The 23,736-nt window shown below is 32.3% G+C and overlaps 2 protein-coding genes across 7 annotated transcripts; both read right to left on the bottom strand.

Annotated features, from left to right (window-relative positions):
• Positions 1-2,994: 2,994 nt before the first annotated feature.
• Positions 2,995-3,627, bottom strand: LOC109793861 (NDR1/HIN1-like protein 10). Its single transcript, XM_020353332.3, has one exon. The coding sequence runs from the start codon at positions 3,625-3,627 to the stop codon at positions 2,995-2,997; it is 633 nt and encodes a 210-aa protein (XP_020208921.2).
• A 2,410-nt stretch (positions 3,628-6,037) lies between these two features.
• LOC109794361 (uncharacterized) lies at positions 6,038-23,320 on the bottom strand. 6 transcript variants are annotated; one of them, XM_083061201.1, is made up of 4 exons: positions 23,076-23,156; positions 22,827-22,989; positions 22,449-22,618; positions 6,038-6,273 (listed from the first exon to the last, which is right to left on the bottom strand). In XM_083061201.1, the coding sequence occupies exons 2-4, from the start codon at positions 22,965-22,967 to the stop codon at positions 6,168-6,170; spliced, it is 417 nt and encodes a 138-aa protein (XP_082917327.1). In that variant the 5' UTR covers positions 22,968-22,989; positions 23,076-23,156; the 3' UTR covers positions 6,038-6,167. The 6 variants fall into 6 exon arrangements, with proteins under 6 accessions (XP_082917327.1, XP_082917326.1, XP_082917324.1 ...); XM_083061200.1 differs by lacking the exon at positions 23,076-23,156 and adding an exon at positions 23,189-23,320 and having other exon boundaries at positions 6,039-6,273; XM_083061198.1 differs by having other exon boundaries at positions 6,040-6,273; positions 23,124-23,251.
• Positions 23,321-23,736: the final 416 nt, after the last annotated feature.

Here is a 23,736-nt window from a genome sequence, read left to right as displayed (position 1 = left end):
AAAAAAAAATCAAATTCACCATATTAAAACACATTTAAGTGAATTCTACATTTATTTTGTGTGCGCTATCGTCAATTTTGTCCCCTAATTTATTATACATTCCCTTGGCTCAAAACTACAGCGTTTACAATGTTTAACTTTCGATTAAGATTTATTTAATAAGATCAATGCACTACGACGAATAGGCTTTTAGTGATATTTGACATTATATTTAATGGTAATAAGAATGACCCTAAAATCTTTTACTAACATTTTTATATTAGCTATTGTAAGTAGTATCAATAAAATATTTATCAGTAATTATTCTGTATACTGGTAAAAATATTTATAATAGTAAAAAAATTATAAATTTTTGTGATATTTTTTACTAGTATTTAATTTTTTTTTATATTTAATATTTTTTTGCTATTGCCACTAAAAATTTAAGAAATGATTCATAATTTATATACTCTTTAATTACCTTATTTAGTCGATGTTTGTAAGATGAAGGTTGCCCCTTACTTATGTACCCTCATCTATCTGGATCCAACCTGGCTTATGGGATCTACCAAGTAAATATCCAAGTGTCAGACTAAGATGTCTCTTCATAGCTCGGTAACCTAAACCCTAATAAGTTGTAGAGATTGAAGTTGGAACTCGATAGTCTTTGCGCCTCATTAAGCTTAAGACTAGGGGATTGTGTACCCTCTTTGACCTAGCTTTTGAGTTCTAGTGAAAAAATATCTAAGTGTCAAATTGAGATATTCCTTCATAACTCGGCAACCGAGCTTGTATAACAAGCACTAGGACCCATACCGATTTAACAAGCTACAAGAATTTAGGACCTCTTCTAAAGTAGATCTAGGTTTCGAGACGAGCCTATCACCTTTAAAGGTTGTTAAGAAATTCGAGTCGAGCTTATAATGGTTTGAAACTAAGTTACTCTCTTAGCTTATTTGTCTTAATAGATCACCTCAGAATTAAAATTTATACAAATACGTAATCTACTTATATCATGATAAAAAAAGGATTATCTTGGATAAAAATATAAAACAAAAATACAAGATATCAGGCATACAAGATGCACATGCATATGATCCTAAAAGGATATATTGCAAATATCAGGAAAAATGATATCAAAGATAACAGTGAGAAATTAGGTTAAATAGGCAGGCAAAAACCTAAAGAAAACACACAATTTATCAAAAAGCAACAACACCAGGGAGACAGAAAAATTTCCAGAAAGAATGAGAGAAAAATTTTGTACGTTAGTGCTCCAGTCATGAGAAACATTTTGTAGCCGGAACAATTTATATATTCTTTAATTATCTTATCTTCTAAGAGATGTTGAGTTGTAAGGTAAGAATTGCTCTCTACTTATATAATCTTTAATTGTCTTATTTATAGTCGGTATAGGACTTGGTTTTTCCTAATACACTCTTTCAAGTTTAGTACTATTGAGTTTGATAATGGTGAGTGATCAGATACCAACTTAGAATAGTGAGTTATGGGTCTAACTTAACCCTACAAAACCAACTTTGTAAGGTGAGAGTTATCATCCACTTATATATTATTTAATTATCTTATATTTAATTGATATGAGATTTAAGTTTTTTTCAATAAATAATTATCGCTAATAGTAAATTTTGGTATAATATAAATACATTTTTAATAACTATTATATATTAATCATTAATATTTTTATTAGATAATAAAATATAGATAATTAATTTATTAATATTATATAATTATCGTTAATAAAAAAATTTGTTATAGTAATGCTATCTAAATGTATTTATGTTAATTAAGTGGGATGCATCCGGATTTAACCATTAATAAAGAGATATCTTGATTTGGTTTCACTTTTTTTTTTTTAATTTTTAAATATTCTTTATGAATTATGTCAAAAGTTATATTTATACACTTTCAATTAACACTTATTTTTATTAATTATAAGAGATTTTTATTGATTTTTACATTTTTGAAGTAATGACACACTACCACTTCTTTTGAGAGATATCACTATTAATATTTTTTTCTGTTTGTTTTTTCTTTTTTTACCGACTATTTCAACATTTATATGCTTTACAAAAGTAAATATTTTTTATTTTTTATATCTTTATTTTTTCCTTTTGAATTTCAATTTTATAAATTACTTGCATTTCAATTTTTATTCTTTAAAGATATTTTTATCGTGATTACATGAATCCAAATTCACTATTTTTATTTTTAAAAAATTACTTTTTTATTTAAATAAAATATATAAAGATACGAAATTTTTCGACCATACTAATAGAAAGAAAAACCTTGTGAATAAAATGTAAATTAAAAAATTAAATATCCAAAAATGAAAGAAGAAATTAAGACCTAATTAAAATAAAGATATAAAATGAAAACATTGAGATTACTTTTAATATATAATTTCAAAGTAAACTTTTCGATAGTCAATTAATTAAAAATAATCTGCATATAATTTTTCAAGTATTTATCATAAAAAAAATCAATGTATATATATATATATTAATTCATGATAAGATTAATATAAAAAAAATCATTTTATTACTATATTTTAATTAAATTTATATTTTTAACTATATACTACTCTCTGAGTACTAGTGTTGAAGTCACACGTAGTTTTGAAGAATGTGATGAAAGATAACAAGTTATAAAAGTTAAGTTATACTTAATTGACTTGAAAAATAACAAAAATCACACTTACAAACTTTTATTTTTTTTCTCACAAAACGTATGTTTTTCTCTTAAAATTGATTTTAAATTGGTATTTAAAACTATTTCAGCTTTTCTCGGGATAGAACATGTAGTTGCCTTCATATTCGGTTATCTATTTATAAAATTAATCCTAAGTTTCAAAAAATCATTTAAAATCAACAGTGTTTCATCATCATTATAAAAATAATTTATGTACAGCTAATAACATACATGGATCAATCACACATTTACAAACAATGCGCGTAGAAATCATCAACAACAACGTAGTATACCCCACTCCATAGCTCAGATTCCGAAATCAATTTGACACTTGGTGGGGTCAAACGCAGCCACCGTTTTGCCACTTGAAGAAGCCAACGGAACGTTGAGCTTACACGTGCCTCTGGCATTGAAGTACCCAATCTGAAAGGTCCAAATCCTGAACCTAATTTTGAAGCGTATCTTAATACGAATAGGGAAAACCCCATCTTCGTTATCTTCACGAAACTCCGAAACCTGGTTGCGATTGAGCAGCACCAAACGTTGACCCGAGAAAACGGCGCTGAAGCGGTTAGTGGTCTTCTTGTACTGGAGGTAGGAGTTCCATGGCATGTTAACGTCCGTTGTGGAGAGGTTAACGGCGCGGTAGAGCGCGGTGGCCTGAACGACGTCGTAGTAGATCTTTAGCTTCTTGTTGGGGTTGGTGGCGGTGATGTTGAGGAGGAGGTCGTAGCGGAGGGTGTTGTTGTTGGCGTTGTAGTCGAATTGCGTGAGCCTGGCTTCGGTGACGTGGAACCTGAAGGAGCGAGGCGTGATGATGATGTACAACACCAATATCACGAGCATGGCCAGGATGATTATGAGGACTACGAGGACCCAGAAGGTGTGGCAGAGACAGTAGCAGCATCTTGTGCGGAGTCGCTCCTTTGTTGCGGCCATGTTCGGTTGAGGTTGTTCGTCGGCCATGTGAGGAAGTGAATAAGTGCGTTTAGTTTGGTGGTGATGGAGGAGATAGAGATGGGTGTGTGTAAGTATGTCTATGACATGAAAAGAAGGGGTTGGACGATTTTTCAAAAACAAACGCGCTTATGACTTCAATGTGTGTGCCACATAGACTAATATGTAGCACAATTTCTATTCCATTTTCATTAACATTTTAATATTTATTATAATTTGTTTATCATTTTATAAGATTAATATGATATTAAATATTAACAAATTAAAGTTATCAAACCCTCTTCTATGATCTCAATGCTTGAAAAGGAATTAGTTTCATAGATGTCTATGGTTTGCACAAAATATATATATATATATATATATATATATATATATATATATATATATAGTTGTTGTTTTAAATAAATAAATATTTCCACAATTTTTTTATATATTTATCTCTTTACATCATATGAGTTTAACTCTCATTCATTATTAATGTAAGTATTTTTAGATAATCAAATAAATAAAATTAATCTTATATATGATTTTTAAACACAAACATTTTTTTTACAATATAGATAATTTATGAGTGAAAGATGAGCCTCATCTTTTACTCATAAATTTAGTGTCTTCTAAATATATCAATTTATTTTAATGAGTGAATCAAAAACATCTATCAAGTAATTCCTTTTTAAGTGTAAAGACGTTTAAAGTGAGTTATAATACATGACTAAGGAATGAAAAACCTTTCAACATGCTTTAAGGGACTAAATTGGATAACTTTTTCAAAAGCATTTATATGATAGAAAAATAAGAAGAAAAATAAAATTAATAGATTAAATATAAGTTAAACAAGTAAGATTTCACAGAAATTAATATCAATAAGCTTTTACAAATTAATATATGCATATATTAATTCATATATTAATTTTTGTTTATAGAGGAGTTTTTATTTATTTATTTATTATTTATTTCTCATAAAAGTATTTATGAAAAGGTTATCCAAACCAACCTAAAGTGAAACTTAAAAGAAATAAATTAAAGCATTTTAAAATTTGATAACTAAATTAAAAAATAAAATATGTGATTAAAATTCTAAATTAGGCTTAAATTTTTACATATAAAATAGTAAGTAGGGGACTCCTGATGTTAAAAATACAAAATGGTCAACAATATATATATATATATATATATATATATGAGGAGTGATCTATTTATTTTAGGAATAAGTCTATCTAGATTTACTTTATTCAATAATTCAAATTTTATATCAAATCTTAACAATCCAACAGTTGAATTTAAAGTTCTTAATGTACAAATAAAGAGTTTTTTATTCAATTAATACTATTTTAAAAAATATTTACCCAAATAGCAATTGTGTAAATTTATTTCCCATACTAGCACTATTTACTATTTACGTTCCAGAATGGACCGTTACAGGTTAAAAATAACACATGACGAATGGATCAGAACGGGTCGTTTTGGATTCAAAAAATGAACATAAAAAGTAGAAAATAATAATCATTGTCATAGAGGTTGGTGAGAGATGGCATCAGGAGATGGGCCCAATGGAAAATTATGTTCAAGCTTAAATGAATTCGACAAGCCCATTCATCTTTGTCTACCTTTTGGATTTTGAAAAGCTATCACATATATAAGGCTGATGATAAACACACCTCCATTTTTATATAAACACACTCCCTTTTTAAAAAAATATATTAAATCTCTAAATTACCCTTAATATTTTTTGGAACTTATAATTTTCAAATTTGTATCTCACTTGTTCTTTCTTTTCCCCGCTCCTCCCTTCTTCTTTCTTTTCCACCCATTTCTTCTTCTCTTCTTCGTCACTTTTTTCTTCGACCTCTACCTCCTCTTCTACCCCTTTCAATTTTTGTAATATCTTCTTCCTTTTTTGTTTTGTTTCGGAATGTACTTTCTGGAATAGTAAACTTTTTGTTCCGAAAAATACTTTCCGGAATAATAAAGTTTTTGTTCTAGAAAATATTTTCCATAATAGTAAATTCTTATTTCGGAAAATATTTTTTGGAAATGTTTTGTTACATAATTCCGGAAAGTAATTTTTATAATACTAAAGTTACTGTTTCAGAAAGTTCTTTCCGAAACTATATAAGAATCAAACTTCCAAAAAATGCTTTCCAGAACAATAATTTTACTATTTCAGAAAGTACTTTCCAGAATGCTAAAATTAACATTTCGAGTCTTATTTTCCGGAAGTATGAAAAATTTAACTTACGTGTTTCTTTATCTCCGTCATCCACCACCGTCGTCTACAATCGAAGTAGGTTAATTATATATTCCTGTTGTCCATAAGTAATGTTAAATAAGTTTAAAAAAATTATAAATATAGAATGTAATTTAATATATTAAATTACATAAGCCAACTTCATAAGCCAACTTCCTCTCCTTAGAAGACCCTAGAACAATGAAGATCTTCTCCATCTCACTCAACCATTGATTTGTCACATTAGGATCTGAATCCCCCTTAAACTGAGGAGGCTGACATCCCCCGAACTCTACTAAATCTCTCCCATCCTGAGAGACCATCGGCTACTCTGTTGCTGCATTGCCATGGCCATCATCTCCATGACCCTAGCAATCTGGTCATACTTAGGCCTCACCATACTGAAAGAATCCAAAACATTCTTTTAGTAACATTATACCACCATATATCACCAAACCTAACACATATAAGAGATATGACATAATAGAAACCTAGAAGGATCACTCTTGTAACGCCTTAATGTACATAACAATAATTATATATTTTCTTATATAATATTTTCGCAATAATATCATTAACAATTTTTTTTAATAAAGATAAAGGTAAAGAAAAAGAACATTTTGTGAATTTAATACATGACATATCGTTCTAAAATAGTTACAATAATTTACTATTTTACACGTTATTTATTTCTTCCACTTCTATTACAATAATTACATCGATAGTGAAAAGAAAATTATAATTGAAATAATATGATTGACAAATAAAATTATAATAAATCCATCAAATAGTCTCCATATTCCAATTTCTTCCAAGTAGGACAGCGATAATAACAACTGCAAAATGATCTAGAATCCCAAGTAGATCCATCTATTTTATGATATATTTAATTTTAAAAACAAAGAAAAGAGAGGAGTAAGAACAATATCCCATAAATACAATAATTCAAAAGAATAAACAGAATTATTTATAATCAATATTAAACATATATATATATATAGAAATCATATATTAGATTTTCATGACACAATAAAATTTGAATTATACTTGTAGTGACTAGTCAGGATAAATGAGCATCATCATAATATCAACCAATAAAAGGATATTTCACCTTAACCAACAATAGGATATTTCACCTTCATTTCTTACTCATTTAAATCCCCAAGGTCAAACCTCCAGCTACAAATAATTCAAAATTTATCTTCTATGGCCATAGAACAATATTTATCTTTATAAATACGTGAAGAAATAACAAGACGAGTCCAAGATATCACAATTATATCACAGTTGATTATAAATATATTTACAATAAATATATTTACGTAAAAAGAATATATTAAGAGTACCAATGATATAAATAAAAATGACAATAATTATAAAATAATTAAAAAATATAAAATATGAACACCTTAATAATTAATATGGACAACAATAATTATAGGTTAAGCAAATAAATGAGGTTAGGGACACCTCACTAGATAAATGTACAAAGAAAATAACATAAATAAATAAACATAATGGTATATAAAATTTTAAAGAGACAAAGTTCTCCTCCCCCTTACCTGGATAAGTAGGAGCTAAAACTTGAGCAGGACCTCCCCCTCTGGATTCCCTTTTTCTTTCTCTCTCTTTCTTTCTCTTTCTCTCTCTTTCTCTCTCTTTCTCTCTCTTTCTCTCTCTCTATCTAAGATTTTCACCTTCTCACTAAGTTATAAATTTTTCAAAGCCCAAGCCTCCTATTAATAGGAAATATGGCGTACTCGGAACGGCCTGTACTGAATTCGGAACGGCCCGTTCCGGAACCTTCGAATATAGGCAAAATTCTCAACTAGAACGACCCGTTCTAAAATCGGAACGGCCCGTTTCTAAAAAGCAGAACGCCCCATTCTGGGATCCATTTTTACACACATTGAACATCCTTGGAACGACCCGTTTCCAACAAAACTTTTTAGGCATTTTTAAAATCTCGGAACGGCTCGTTTCCCTTTGGGAACGGCCCGTTCCGGAAAAACCCACACCGGCCTTTTTACAAATTTGGAACGGCCCGTTCCACTTTTGAAACGGCCCGTTCCGGGCTAACAAACACAAGCCTTTTCAGAAATTTGGAACGGCCCGTTCCACTTTTGGGAACGGCCCGTTCTGAACCCAGAATATTATTTTATTATTTTTAATTATAAAATACCTTCAATAATCCCATAAATATTTAAAATACATAATAATCATTTATTAAAATCTCTAAAATATTCTATATAAAAAGAATCCTTTTTATTAATTAATAACTATAGAAAAATAATTTTGATAAATATAAAGTATAAAATTTGGGATGTTACAATTCTCCCCTCCTTTTAGAAATTTCGTCCCCGAAATTTTCTTGAAAATAGAAATGGGTATGCTCCTCACATTTTGCTTCCTAATTCTCATATAACCTTAATACCTTATTGATATATAACTCTATCAATCTTTCCAAGGAATGTCTAATATTAATAAGTACAGGGTGAGCAAACTTAATGAACCTATCCATTATAATCCAAATAAGATCAAATTTCTTAAGCATATCAGATATAACTACAACTAAGTTCATAGATACAAAATCTTATTTCCAAATTAGGACATCTGAAGACTGTAAAAATATCAAAAGACTCTAGTGTTCCACCTTAAACTTTTGGCATACTATATACTAGTATACAAATTCCTCTACTTCTCTTTTCTCCTTAGGCCACGCTTCCGCTGCGCCACTCTGATACATTTTAGTATTTTCTAAATGAATACTAAAAGTACTTTTATGTCCTTCCTCTAAGATCATTTTCCGTAATTCGGGTTTACTAGGCACATAGATTCTATCCTTGAACCTCAAAACACCATCAACTTCCAAGCGTAAAGGGTTATCTATACCTCTACCAATCTTTTCCACTTGGCTCACTAAGAAAGGATTTAACTCTTAGGTCCTCTAATCACATCCATTAATCTATTAGTCCTTTCAACATACTCAATTCAATGCTCCTAAGGGTGAGCTTACACATCACGCTTAAGTTTCTAATCTCCAAGGATCAAGTACTTAAGCATAAGTTTACTAGGTACGTATAATCAATCTCTAAGTCTTACCACCTTATCTATACCCAAGGCAACCTCATATTTATTACCTTGTCTTATGGTCTCAAGTCTTTCCATCAAAATGAATCAACTAATTATGTTTCTCTAATTTCCTTCAATAGTCCATTCTTTACTCGAGTCATACCTAATTACACCCTACTAGGAGTAATTTCACAAGTCAAACTTAATTTCCTAATGTGAGCTAAAAGATACATCTCTTTAACTATAAGGGGAGATATATATAGAGGTTTCCTACTCAAAGTATCGGCCACCACATTGACTTTTCCCAAATAACAACTAAGATTAAAATCTTAATTCTTATCTGTTTCCAACTATCTCTTCTGTCTCATATTCAACTCCTTTGGATCAAACAGATATGTAAGATCCTTATGATCACTAAATATTTCAAACTTAGAATCATACTAGTAATGTCTCCAAAATATTAGGCATAAATATTACAACCTCTAATTCAAGGTCATGGGTAAGGTAATTTTCTCATGAATTTTTCATACCTAAATGCCTAGAAATATAAGCTACTACCTTTTTTTTTTTGCATCAACAATTCACTCAAATCTGCCTTTGAAGCATCACTACATAACACATAACACTCACTAGAGTCTGGTAGTCTTAACACTAGTCAATCATTTCTTAAGAGTTTGAAAACTACTTTCACACTTACTATTCCATAAAGGCAACTATCTTTTCTTGATCAATCTAGTCAAAGGTAAGGTTATTTAAGAGATTTCCTCAATAAATCTCCTATAATAATAAGTTAATTCAAGAAAACTCATATCCACACTAACTGACTTTGGTATCTCCCACTTAAACATAATTTCTACCATAAATAGATATAGATTATATCTCCATTAGAAATCATAGGACCTAGAAAATTCACTTCGTACAATAAAAATTCATACTTAAATAACTTAGCATAAAGCTGTCTTGAATGTATTTTCACCCTCAACTCCAATATGATGATATCACATCCTAAGGTCAATCTCACTAAACACACAAATATTCATTAATGGATCCCTAAGGTCATCTATCCACATATCAACATACATGCATATTAGTTAGAATGCCTATTTTAAACCTTCATATATATACCATCCTTAAGCATGTATGAATCAATTACCGTTTACTACGTATAACCTGTACATGAATAGCCTTTACCACATAACATCATACAACCTTAAAGAAACTTTTGATCCACAAGACAACACCTCAGAACATCAGAATAAAATCGATTTCCTAATAACTCAAAAATATCATGATAACATATATATCCCTTTAACAACTAACAAAGAAAATGATACATAAAAAATTGTACAGGCTATCACCAAATGATCTCAAACCTATTCCCAAAAGAAAGCTATCAAGATAAGCTATCACTCTTATGAAGACTTAAAATTCTAAAATGATCATATACTTAGCTAAAATTTCAAGAATTATAATAGATATAATCAGCTCCAACAGCTAAACCTTTGCTCACTAAAATATTCATAACGAAAGTTCTAGATCTCCATTGTACCTGATTTTGGTGCCCTTGACAAGTTAACATCCAAGACTACAACTTTTATGAAGATCATAAAATCCAACTCTATCAATATAATACTTGTACTGGCACAATAAAATTGTAGCTAAAACATTCCCTGCACTAATCACTAAAAGAGCGCACCAAATTCTAAGGCCACAAAAATACCTTAAAATATTTCAGAACCATTATTTAAGCTTCTTCCTACAATTCTAAACCAAAACAACTCACATATTTAGCACAAATGGTTTAGAAGTTGAAATAGAATCCTCATGTAACTTAATAATAAAAATTAACATGTAAGCATCAAAACTCAAAAATCATATTAAAACAAATTTAAAAGTAATAAAGAAAATTATAAATTCATTCTAGTAAAGGTGGCAGAGCCTCCTAGTTAGGAATAATTTATAACTTCCAAATCATGTAAAAAAAATAAAAATAAAAAAAAATAACAGAGATGCACACTTTAGCCTTTCATCAAAACATTCAAAACCTCATTAGATTCAATCGCTAAAAATTATAGACTTCGTCTACCAAACAAGCATGGTAAACTCATAACTCACGGCCGATTAGATCGACCTGCTCTGATACCACTTAATGTAAGGCCTTAATATACATAACAATAATTATATATTTTCTTATATAATATTTTCGCAATAATATCATTAACAATATTTTTTTTAATAAAGATAAAGGTAAAGAAAAAAAATATTTTGTGAATTTAATACATGACATATCGTTCTAAAATAGTTACAATAATTTACTATTTTACACGTTATTTATTTCTTCAACTTCTATTACAATAATTACATCGATAGTGAAAAGAAAATTATAATTGAAATAATATGATTGACAAATAAAATTATAATAAATCCATCAAATAGTCTCCATATTCCAATTTCTTACAAGTAGGACAGCGGTAATAACAACTGCAAAATGATCTGGAATCCCAAGTAGATCCATCTATTTTATGATATATTTAATTTTAAAAACAAAGAAAAGAGAGGAGTAAGAACAATATCCAATAAATACAATAATTCAAAAGAATAAACAGAATTATTTATAATCAATATTAAACATATATATATAAATATATATAGAAATCATATATTAGATTTTCATGATACAATAAAATTTGAATTATACTTGTAGTGACTAGTCAGGATAAATGAGCATCATCATAATATCAACCAATAAAAGGATATTTCACCTTAACCAACAATAGGATATTTCACCTTCATTTCTTACTCATTTAAATCCCCAAGGTCAAACCTCCAGCTACAAATAATTCAAACTTTATCTTCTATGGCCATAGAACAATATTTATCTTTATAAATACGTGAAGAAATAACAAGACGAGTCCAAGATATCACAACTATATCACAGTTGATTATAAATATATTTACAATAAATATATTTACGTAAAAAGAATATATTAAGAGTACCAATAATATAAATAAAAATGACAATAATTATAAAATAATTAAACAATATAAAATATGAACACCTTAATAATTAATATGGACAACAATAATTATAGGTTAAAAAAATAAATGAGGTTAGGGACACCTCACTAGATAAATGTATAAAGAAAATAACATAAATAAATAAACATAATCGTATATAAAATTTTAAAGAGACAAAGTTCTCCTCCCCCTTACCTGGATAAGTAGGAGCTAAAACTTGGGCATAACCTCCCCCTCTGGATTCCCTTTTTCTTTCTCTCTCTTTCTTTCTCTTTCTCTCTCTTTCTCTCTCTTTCTCTCCCTTTCTCTCTCTCTCTCTAAGATTTTCACCTTCTCACTAAGTTATAAATTTTTCACAGCCCAAGCCTCCTATTTATAGGCATTCTGGCGTACCCGGAATGGCCTGTACTGAATTCGGAACGGCCCGTTCCGGAACCTTCGAATATAGGCAAAATTTTCAACTGGAACTGCCCGTTCTAAAATCGGAACGGCCCGTTTCCAAAAAGCAGAACGGCCCGTTCTAAAATTAGAACGGCCCGTTCTAGGATCCATTTTTACACACATTGAACATCCTTGGAACGACTCATTTCCAACAAAACTTTTTAGGCATTTTTAAAATCTCAGAACGGCTCGTTTCCTTTTGGGAACGGCCCGTTCTGGAAAAACCTACACCAGCCTTTTTACAAATTTGGAACGGCCCGTTCCACTTTTGAAACGGCCCGTTCCGGGCTAACAAACACAAGCCTTTTCAGAAATTTGGAATGGCCCCTTCCACTTTTGGGAACGTCCCGTTCTGAACCCAGAATATTATTTTATTATTTTTAATTATAAAATCCCTTTAATAATCCCATAAATATTTAAAATACATAATAATCATTTATTAAAATCTCTAAAATATTCTATATAAAAAGAACCCTTTTTATTAATTAATACCTATAGAAAAATAATTTTCATAAATATAAAGTATAAAATTTAGGATGTTACAATTCTCCCCTCCTTTTAGAAATTTCGTCCCCGAAATTTTCTTGAAAATAGAAATGGGTATGCTCCTCGCATTTTGCTTCCTAATTCTCATATAACCTTAATACCTTATTGATGTATAACTCTATCAATATTTCCAAGGAATGTCTAATATTAATAAGTACAGGGTGAGAAAACTTAATGAACCTATCCATTATTATCCAAATAAGATCAAATTTCTTAAGCATATCAGATATAACTACAACTAAGTTCATAGATACAAAATCTTATTTCCAAATCAGGACATCTGAAGACTGTAAAAATATCAAAAGACTCTAGTGTTCCACCTTAAACTTTTGGCATACTATATACTAGTATACAAATTCCTCTACTTCTCTTTTCTCCTTAGGCCACGCTTCCGCTGCACCACTCTGATACATTTTAGTATTTTCTAAATGAATACTAAAAGTACTTTTATGTCCTTCCTCTAAGATCATTTTCCTTAATTCGAGTTTACTAGGCACATAGATTCTATCTTTGAACCTCAAAACACCATCAACTTCCAAGCATAAAGGGTTATCTATACCTCTACCAATCTTTTCCACTTGGCTCACTAAGAAAAGATTTAACTCTTAGGTCCTCTAATCACATCCATTAATCTATTAGTCCTTTCAACATACTCAATTCAATGCTCCTAAGGGTGAGCTTACACATCACGCTTAAGTTTCTAATCTCCTCAATCAAATTCAACCCTTACATTTTCAAAAATGATAAATGAATGATCATTCTACTTAAGGCATTTGTCACCATATTACTTTAATTTTTATGACTCTCTCCAAGGATCAAGTACTTAAGCATAAGTTTACTAGGTACGTATAATCAATCTCTAAGTCTTACCACCTTATCTATACCCAAGGCAACCTCATATTTATTACCTTGTCTTATGGTCTCAATTCTTTCCATCAAAATGAATCAACTAATTATGTTTCTCTAATTTCCTTCAATAGTCCATTCTTTACTCGAGTCATACCTAATTGCACCCTACTAGGAGTAATTTCACAAGTCAAACTTAAATTCCTAATGTGAGCTAAAAGATACATCTCTTTAACTATAAGGGGAGATATATATAGAGGTTTCCTACTCAAAGTATCGACCACCACATTGACTTAGTCACCACATTGACTTAAGTTTCTACTCAAACTTAATAATCCCATAAATATTTAAAATACATAATAATCATTTATTAAAATCTCTAAAATATTCTATATAAAAAGAACCCTTTTTATTAATTAATAACTATAGAAAAATAATTTTCATAAATATAAAGTATAAAATTTGGGATGTTACAACTCCCCAAAGAGTATCCCAAAAAAACTCGACCAGTTCTGATACCATAATAGTCTAACGACTCGCCATGGTCCCTACACTTAGTGGAATCGCACTACTACTAGTTAACTAAGAAAATATTAAGTTGCATAACACATACATGGAGGTATATATATATATATATATATAAATAAAAATAACAACTATGTTTCTAAATATAAAATATAACACTACATATGTACAGTCATCCAAAATAATAATTCCAAGTGCTGGTCAAGCACAACCTATAGTTACCCCAGACGGTAACTCTGACACTAGGATAAAATCCTCGTCTCGCAGCGGTCACCTCAACTCCAAGCTATCCCTGACCTGCTCCCATACCAAGTATGATCATCGCAGTCCCACCACATGGAAACAGAAGGGTAAGCTAAAGTTCAAAAACCAATCATACAAGTGAAGAATAAAATCTATACTACACATGCATCCAAATCAAGTCCCAAAGGAACCTTCCATCTCAATCAATCATACATTCATCAAACATGAAATCAAACACCATACACTTCATTATCATGACAATCATGCAATACATGCAACTCATGACAGATATCAATGCATATCAATCATCTAATGTATCGTCACGCATACACCTAGGAGATCTCCCTAACAATATAGTTGTATAAGTAATATTCCATCCTACCGAAACCACCCTAACCTTTCTCACGCCCAATGCGCCCACTCGGTCACAGCTAAACAGGATATAATCCTCACTCGGGTTTACTCGGATGATGTCACTTACACAATTGGAAGTCCAGATCCACCATCAGGTATAGCACAGCTGGGTACGAGCTTACCACAACCTTGGCATGCATAACCAAGTCAATTGTGGAGTTCGCCCACCGACTATCTACAAGGATCCACGCACCTTCCTGAGTACTTGGTTAAGAGAATAACCCTCAACCTCATACCTCGCTCCAACACTAGCTAAGGACTTAGAGGAGGCTCACCCAACCCAGTGGCCTACCTGAGCACCACTTCCAAATCCAGTGGCCTACCTAAGCACCACTCTCATATATCAGTGGCCTATCCAAGCACCACTCTCAAGAGACTCTATGTGAGCTCTTCCAGTTCAAAAATATTTTTCCTCTCCTCAAGTCCTAGGCTAGACTCATGTCATAAGGCATCACATGCAATTATGCATCACACATCATACATGGTCTGCCCACCATCATGATCGACAATCATACACATGTCATAAGACATCACATGCAATAATGCATCATACATCATACATGGTCTACCCACCATCATGATCAATAAACATACTCATATGAACATATACACATGTCATATCATATTTAAACATTCATACGTATCATCACAAAGCATACATATGAATCACCCCTCACCATACATCATATATCATACATACATGATCTACAAATTCAACTTTAAACATGCATAAGCATCAATTTAAATCAATTATTTATAAACATATTCACGCTCAGCGCATTCAGCTTACGCCTGGCCTAACACCAACCCAAGAACTCTAAGCTCTTCCACGCCCGGCGCGCTCAACCTGCGCCCAGCCTAATCCCAGTCAGAGAGTTTCAAAACTCTCATCCAAACCAACAAATCCAGCCACATGCAAACACAAAACACAATGCATAGGCTCCATACAACTCAAAATAAACTTAAATCTCACATGCATCCAACCTATGCATCAAAATCACTAAAATCTTATTGACAATTTACTATATGATCTTAATATATTTGTATAACTAATATTTGGTTTTAAATTTGATATGAGAATATTATGATATAATTAGATAAGATTTTAAGTTAGTGTTTTATTAATGGTTGATAATTAGAAAATAAAACAAGGATAAATACATTTTTTGAATTTTATATGTTTGATTTAAGGTAAATAAATATATTAAATTAATTAATAATTTATTTAAAATGTTAAAATTTAATTTATAATTATGTAATAAAGAAATATTTATAATTTTATAAATTATATTATCATTATAAATTATAAAATTAAATAATTTAAATTATAATTTTAAATAGAACACGCTAAAAAGTGAAATTTCGTGAAATAGAACCCTTGAGAGGCCAAATATGAGGGTTGTTACATTAATAAATTAATTAAAATTAAAAAAAATTATAATTTCTGACGGAATATTATGTCAGAAATTTCTGACAGAATTTTTCGATGCCACTTTTTCCGACAAATTTAAATCTGTCAAAAAATAAAAATCCTTCAGAAATTTACTTTTTCTGTCGAAAATTAGCATTTTTCTTGTAGTGTTCGCCCTCTCTACCTCATCTTCTACCCTTTTCAATTTTTTTAATATCTTCTTCCTTTTTTGTTTTTTTTTTCAGAATGTACTTTCTGGAATAGTAAAATTTTTGTTCCGAAAAGTACTTTTCAGAATAATAAAGTTTTTGTTCTAGAAAATACTTTCCATAATAGTAAATTCTTATACCGGAAAGTATTTTCTAGAAATGTTTTGTTACATAATTCCTAAAAGTACTTTTCATAATACTAAAGTTACTGTTCCAGAAAGTTCTTTCCGAAATTATATAAGAAACACACTTCCAAAAAATGTTTTCCGGAACAATAATTTTACTATTTCGGAAAGTACTTTCCAGAATGCTAAAATTAAAATTTCGAATCTTATTTGCCGGAAGTATGACCAATTTAACTTACGTGTTTCTTTAATATATTAATTTGTACCTTGTATTGAATGTAGAGAATAATGAAGATTGAATGAAAAATTAGGGTTTAAGAAAGAATAAAGTAGAAAGTGAAAAATAGAATTTAAAAGATAAAAATATAAAATATGATTATGTTGATTGTAAAAGAAGAAAAATCAAGAATGAAAAATGAAAAAGAATAAAACATCAAAGAATAACTAGAGTGATGAAAAAAGAGAATGAGAAAAAGAAGAAGAAGAATGATGAAAGAAGGGGGTGAATAAAAAATAAATTTAAAAATAAAACTTAAAATAAGAATTTAGTTAAGAATGATATTTTAAGAATTTTATTCATAAAAAAGAAGAAGATTGGAGGTGTATTTATAAAAGATAGGAGGTGTATATATCATGAGCCCATATATAATCCAAGTTGTTCGCACAAAGCAAAGTCCACAATTAATTTGTTTTATTCATTGTTGATGCAAAGTCCAACGTTAAAGAATTTGAAAAATTTATTGAAATGTACAAGACAACTCAAAACATTTTTTTTTAATTATTAAAATATATTCTAAGTCATCATGTACTCTCTCGCAGTTCTATATTAAGTATCATTTAGATTATTTTATATTTGGAAAGTTGAAGTCAGGGAACATTCTAATCAATTCATTCATCTAAAGATTCTTAATGGGAGTGTCCCTTGGTTTTGAACCTTCACCTACGCTAGCCCGCACCCACAAGGTCGTATACCTCTCTAGAGGGATCTTTGTCGAATTGCCGAGCAAGTAGATGGACCGTGGATGGTCATGGGAGATTTCAATGCAGTCTTATATTCCTCTGAAAGAAAAGGAGGCGTTGATAACTCTTGCACAAGAGGGGATATAGCCTTTCGTAAGTGTATCAACCATTGTAATCTCTTAGATTTGGGTTGTGTTGGGGCCCCCTTCACACGGCACCGAGGCAATTCCTTTGTGCGCCTTGACAGAGCCTTAGCATCTTATGATTGGCGTTGCCTATTCCCTGATGCAACCCTCTCACACCTTAACCCCCTGAAATTCGACCACTCGCCTATCTTGTTAAGATTCTCTCCCGACAAGCCTGTTTGTACCACCAGAAGACCCTTCCGTTTTGAAGCTATTTGGCTTACTCACGAAGGCTTTTCTGATATATTACGCTGCAAATGGAACAACCATCAGAACTGGAATCAAAGGATTACATACACAAAACATTCTTTAATAGAATGGAACAAGTCAACCTTTGGAAACATTTTTTATGCAAAGAGACGGATCCTTAGACGCCTACATGGGATTGCCCGAGAGCTTTTCCAAAGGTCTAATCCTTTTCTGGAAAAGTTACAAAAGGAATTATGGACAGAACTAGACTTAATCCTTAAGCGAGAAGAAATATTATGGTATCAAAAGTCCCGCTGTAAATGGCTACACTTGGGTGATAGAAACACACGATATTTCCATGGGTCTACTATTGTGCGGAGAAGGAAAAGCAGGATAGAAAAGCTTATGAATGACAATGAAGAATGGGTTTCCCGGAAGGAAGATTTGGAAGGAATGGTTACAAATTTTTACAAATCTTTATTCTCTGATACAAATGAAGCCGAGGAGTTCCCTGTGTCGAATGCGTTTCACCAGCTGGAGGACAATGAGCTTGCTGCCATTGGGGCACCTATTAATAATCACGAAATCCTTTCTGCGGCTAAGAGCATGGAAGGTTTTAAGGCCCCTTGCCCTGATGGTCTACAAGCCATATTCTATCAGTCTCAATGGGATGTAGTCGGAAACTCCTTATGTCAACTCATTCATGAAATTGAAGAAAATCCACAAAAGATTGCTGAGATTAATGAAACACTGATTGTCCTTATTCCTAAAGTGGATACAGTTACCCATTTAAGACAGATGCGTCCCATTGGCCTTTGCAATGTATCCTACAAGATCCTATCAAAAGTTCTAGCCCGAAGATTAAGGCAAATAATGGATAAGTTAGTTCTCCCTAACCAATGCAGTTTCATCCCATAGAGACATAGTAAAGACAACATTATCATCTTCCAAGAAGTTATTCATACCATGAGATATAAATCAGGAAGCAAAGGTTGGATGGCTATTAAAATCGATCTTGAGAAAGCCTATGACAGATTGAAGTGGTCTTTTGTAAAAGACACCCTCCTTGACATTGGTCTTCCCAGTCAGTTTGTAAACCTCGTATGGGCTTCTATAACCTCTCCTAAATTTCGTATGTTGTGGAACGGAGAGGCACTAGAGGAGTTCTCCCCATCTCGCGGAATCCGCCAAGGTGATCCTATATCGCCTTATCTCTTCGTATTATGCATGGAACGCTTATTCCAACTCATCACATCAACAGTAGAATCTCAGCAATGGAAGCCAATCAAGTTGTCTAGAGATGGGCCTCTTCTATCCCATCTTGCTTTTGCTGATGATTTAATTCTATTTGCTAAAGCAACTTCAGACCAAGTTGAGGTAATTCAATCATGTTTGGATCAATTCTGTGGCAGTTCAGGTCAAAAGGTAAGCATTGAGAAGACTAGGATTTTCTTTTCAAAAAATGTTTCTCACGTTATTCGAAACGAAATCAGTACGACATTTGGCTTTCAATGCACGTCCAACCTGGGGAAATATTTGGGCATTCCAGCTCACCACTCACGAGTTTGTCAAAGAGATTACCAAGAGATCATTGAACGGGTAAATAAAAGATTAAGCGGATGGAAAACCTCTACTCTCTCATTTGCAGGCCGACTCACCCTTTGCAAATCTGTGTTGTCAGCTATTCCCTCATACAGTATGCAGTCAGTGTTCTTACCACGAAGCGTGTGTGATGAGGTGGATCGCCTATGTCGAAGCTTTCTTTGGGGTGAGAGTAATAACCAGAGACGATACCACGCTATTGGCTGGTCTACGGTGTGTCAACCCAAAGAGCATGGGGGTCTGGGGTTACGTTCCATGCGCAATGTAAACACAGCTTACATGATGAAGAATTGTTGGAGTCTAATAACAGAACCGCATAAACTTTGGGTTCAAGTAGTCAGATCTAAATATAATTGTCTCGATAAAATCATACCATGTGTAACAAAAAGAAGAAAAATGTCAAATCTCTGGCAAGGTATATGCGCCACTTGGAGCCTGGTAACTCCTCACATCCATTGGAGGGTGAAGAATGGTCAGACTATTCGATTTTGGTATGATGTTTGACTACCAACTCAGACGACTATCATCCAGAAGGCTATAACATTTGTCCCTCCAGTGGAACTCTTTAAGTCAGTGGGTGATTACGTTACTGATACGAGAGAATGGAATATTGAAAGATTACAAACTTGGCTTCCATCCGAGATACTTGAGTTAATTCAGAGTCTTCGCCCTCCACATGTGGATAATGACTATGACGAAATAATTTGGGGTCCTACTCCAGACGGGATTTTCACCACTAAATCAGCTTATTTTGTTGCTTCTCCTACCCAAAATGATTCTCACTCTGCACCTTTCAAAGCGGTTTGGAAGTGGAAAGGCCCTGAACGAATTCGTTTATTCCTTTGGCGAGTTCTGCATGACAGTCTCTTGACCAACCTGACCCGTTTTGAACGCGGCCTTGGACCAGACCCTACTTGCTCCATATGCATGCAGGAAGAAGAAGATACTATCCATGTCTTACGTGACTGTGAGTTTGCAGGGGAAGTCTGGAATAAAATTACAGGTGGAGCAATAACTAGAAGGTCAAGAAATAGAGATATTCAGTGTTGGATAACTTCCAACCTGGTAAGAAACCGTCAGTTAGTTTCAAACTGGCCCCTCACATTTGCCTTTACTCTTGCATCAATATGGCATCATCGTAACAGAAAGATTTTCCAAAACGTCACTCTCTCTGTGGAACAGGTGGTGGCAGAGATAAGAGCGAATGTTTCTTCTTTTCTCGCATACAAACTGGTTAGTTCGACAGGGGAGACACTAATGAGACCCCCTCTATTTAGTTCTGATCTTTGGAAGCGACCTCCTGAGAGTTTCATCAAGCTCAACGGGGATGGCGCGGTATCAAGGGATGGAGAAGGATCATGTGGAGGTATAGTCAGAGACTTAGAAGGCAGATTTATCATTGCGTACTCTAGAAGTCTTGGACGATGCTCTATTGTTCAATCCGAGCTTTGGGCGCTACTGCAAGGACTTTGTCTCATTCGGGATCACCATCTAGGAGGACAAATTTCAATTGAAACAGACTCTAAGGAGGCAGTCAAATTGATTGAAGAAGGATGCAACAGAGGGCATCCGTGCTTTGATATCGTCAAGTTAATTAATGAGTTATCGTTACAGTTTTCTTCTTTCTCTTGCTCTCATATTTCTAGAGATGCAAATCTAGTGGCTGATAAGTTAGCTAGCATAGTCCCGGTTCAGAGGAGAGTATTACTATTTTTGATTCTCCCCCTAGCTTTTTACTTTCTTTGTTAGCCGCAGATAATGTGGTTTTAGTTTGATTTTGTTATTACCAAAAAAAAACTGGTATTAAAAACCTAATAATTAAATAAAAGAGAATAATAATTTATAAAATTAATTTTTATTATTATATTGATCATGTATTTTTCTATTACGCACTACAAAAAAATGTGTGATTTGTGGCGGTTATTTTGGTCATTTCTGGCGGTTAAAAACCGCCACAAATTGCATTACCGGCGTCACTAACAACCGCCGGATCTACGGTCGCCAAAAACCGTTTGTGGCGGATATTTTGTAAACGCTGGTTTTGTGCGCCAGAAAATTCAATCTCTTTCTGGCGGTTTGAAACCGCCAGAAAATGCATTTTGGTTTGACTTGTTTGACATTTTCTGGCGGTCCAAAACCGCCACAAAATTGCAGCTCTTGTTGACTTGTTCATTATTTTCTGGCGGTTTTAAACCGCCACAAAATTCATTTGGCAGCAATCTTCAAACGCCACATTAGACAACAAATCTTAACCACATAGTAAAAGCAATACCTTATTGTTTATCTGCTTGGGAGAAATAAACTAATGTTTAACCATTGACAGGATAAGCTAAACATAAGCCCTAACCACTTAAGAATGAAGCAAAACAAAATTTTAACGCTTAATCATTCATACATCAACATTTAACAGTCATGAGCAAATGTTTATATCAAAGCAATCTTATACAGATTTTTTAGGGGACCAGGCTATGCATATACATGCCATATGAAATTCTGATCGGAATAAATCACAGTAAATAGAATTCTTTTTAGATACAAAAAAAAAGTATTTCTCAACCAACCAATTGTGTGTAAAAGGTGATTAATAATTAATATGTTCAATTCAAATTTATTTGCAACATATCCCAATAGACCTTGCCTCCTCATTGATATAAAACCTTACAATCCTGTATGTTATAGATAATAATTGACAGGTCAACATGGTGTTATTCTGTCATGCTTCTGAAAAATAACATGACTGAAAAAAGTTCTATAAAATATCAAAGAGTCTTGACACATGTTGATTGTTACCTTCCCTGCCTTGTCCCCTGAACCAGGGATATGTTCATAATTTCTGTATTGCTCAAGCCTAGTTTTCCGATATCTTTCTCTAGTGATGCCAAGGCTATTCCAAGGAATTCCCTGGATGTCTTGTCCTCTTCTAGCCTCAGCAGCTGTAAGCCTGTAACTACCTTACCACTCTGTACCAACACTACAATATTAGTCCTAGAAATATAAAGATAACCTTATACATAGTTTACATTTGCTTGATGAATCATTCAAGTATGAGGAACGTAATTTGACACCACCACTAATTGCTAATGATTAACCACAATACGAAACATATTCATCAACAGCATATTCATAAAATAGCAGAAACTGAAAACTGCAAAACAGCACTATACAAACCGAGTTATCATATTCATCTGTGTCAGACTCTACACCACCCCGTTCTCTATTAATAGATTCATCGTCCATGCCATCTTCTACATCTTCCATTTCACATTCATCCGCCATATATTCAGTATCACCCCCTTGGTGATTGGACATGTTCTGCCCAACTAATTAGAGCCTATAATAACAAGAATGGGAAAAAAGATAGAAAATCAGCGGCAAACACTAGTCCAGCGTGAGCAAAAATTGGGTCCAAAAGTTTACATGTTTAAGTAAAAAATAAATAAACAACTTCCAGAGTTAAATTATCACCAAACAAGGAGCTCCGCGTTGAGTAATGATGGAAAACAAGCATCAAATATTATTCAATTTTATACCTAATTATGTTTCAATAATTGGAAACTCATATAAGTATAACCATGATTGGCATGTGCTACAACTAGCTATTTCTATGAACCTATTAAAGGTGATTAGCGTGGGGTAAAGTAATTGGATCGCGAGAAAGCATGGAGAAGAGAGAAATATCGAAAATGATGGTGTGCCATTGTTTTATTTTAAGATACACCCAAAATAGAAAGAGAGTGGAGCCATTAAATTATTCCACGAATAATTTTTTAAAAAAATTGAGTTTTAAAAGGCCTTTCTCCCCCTTTAACCAAAACTAAAACTGAAACCAAAACCAGGATGTAAAACCCTGCTCTGTTGCAGAACATTGAAATTTCAAAAATGATAGCAAACTTATTTACCTCTCCCCTGGATTAACAAAAGCAAACATAGAAAAAAGAGTATCTTGGAGTTTATTCCCTTTACCTTGCCAATTCTAAAACAAATTGATATCAAAGAACTTTCCTCACTCCTCTACCAAGTCAACACATAGCCTCCTTGCTCACACAAAATTCCATTCAAGAAAAATAAATAAATAAAC

Source organism: Cajanus cajan, chromosome 7 (assembly GCF_000230855.2).
Source record: "Cajanus cajan strain Asha chromosome 7, NIPB_CcT2T_4, whole genome shotgun sequence".
In the NCBI taxonomy this organism is placed as follows: domain Eukaryota; kingdom Viridiplantae; phylum Streptophyta; class Magnoliopsida; order Fabales; family Fabaceae; genus Cajanus; species Cajanus cajan.
This window is presented reverse-complemented; position numbering and strand designations above follow the sequence as displayed.

What these genes read in the sequence shown, in the direction of transcription:
- LOC109794361 (XM_083061200.1), bottom strand. Translation starts at nt 22,967, where the DNA reads ATGTCCAATCACCAAGGGGGTGATACTGAATATATGGCGGATGAATGT. An exon ending in CAGATGAATATGATAACTCG is followed by an intron (nt 22,619 to 22,826) that starts GTTTGTATAGTG and finishes GTGTTGGTACAG; the next exon opens with AGTGGTAAGGTAGTTACAGG. An exon ending in CAGGGGACAAGGCAGGGAAG is followed by an intron (nt 6,274 to 22,448) that starts GTAACAATCAAC and finishes GGATTCTTTCAG; the next exon opens with TATGGTGAGGCCTAAGTATG.
- LOC109793861 (XM_020353332.3), bottom strand. Translation starts at nt 3,627, where the DNA reads ATGGCCGCAACAAAGGAGCGACTCCGCACAAGATGCTGCTACTGTCTC.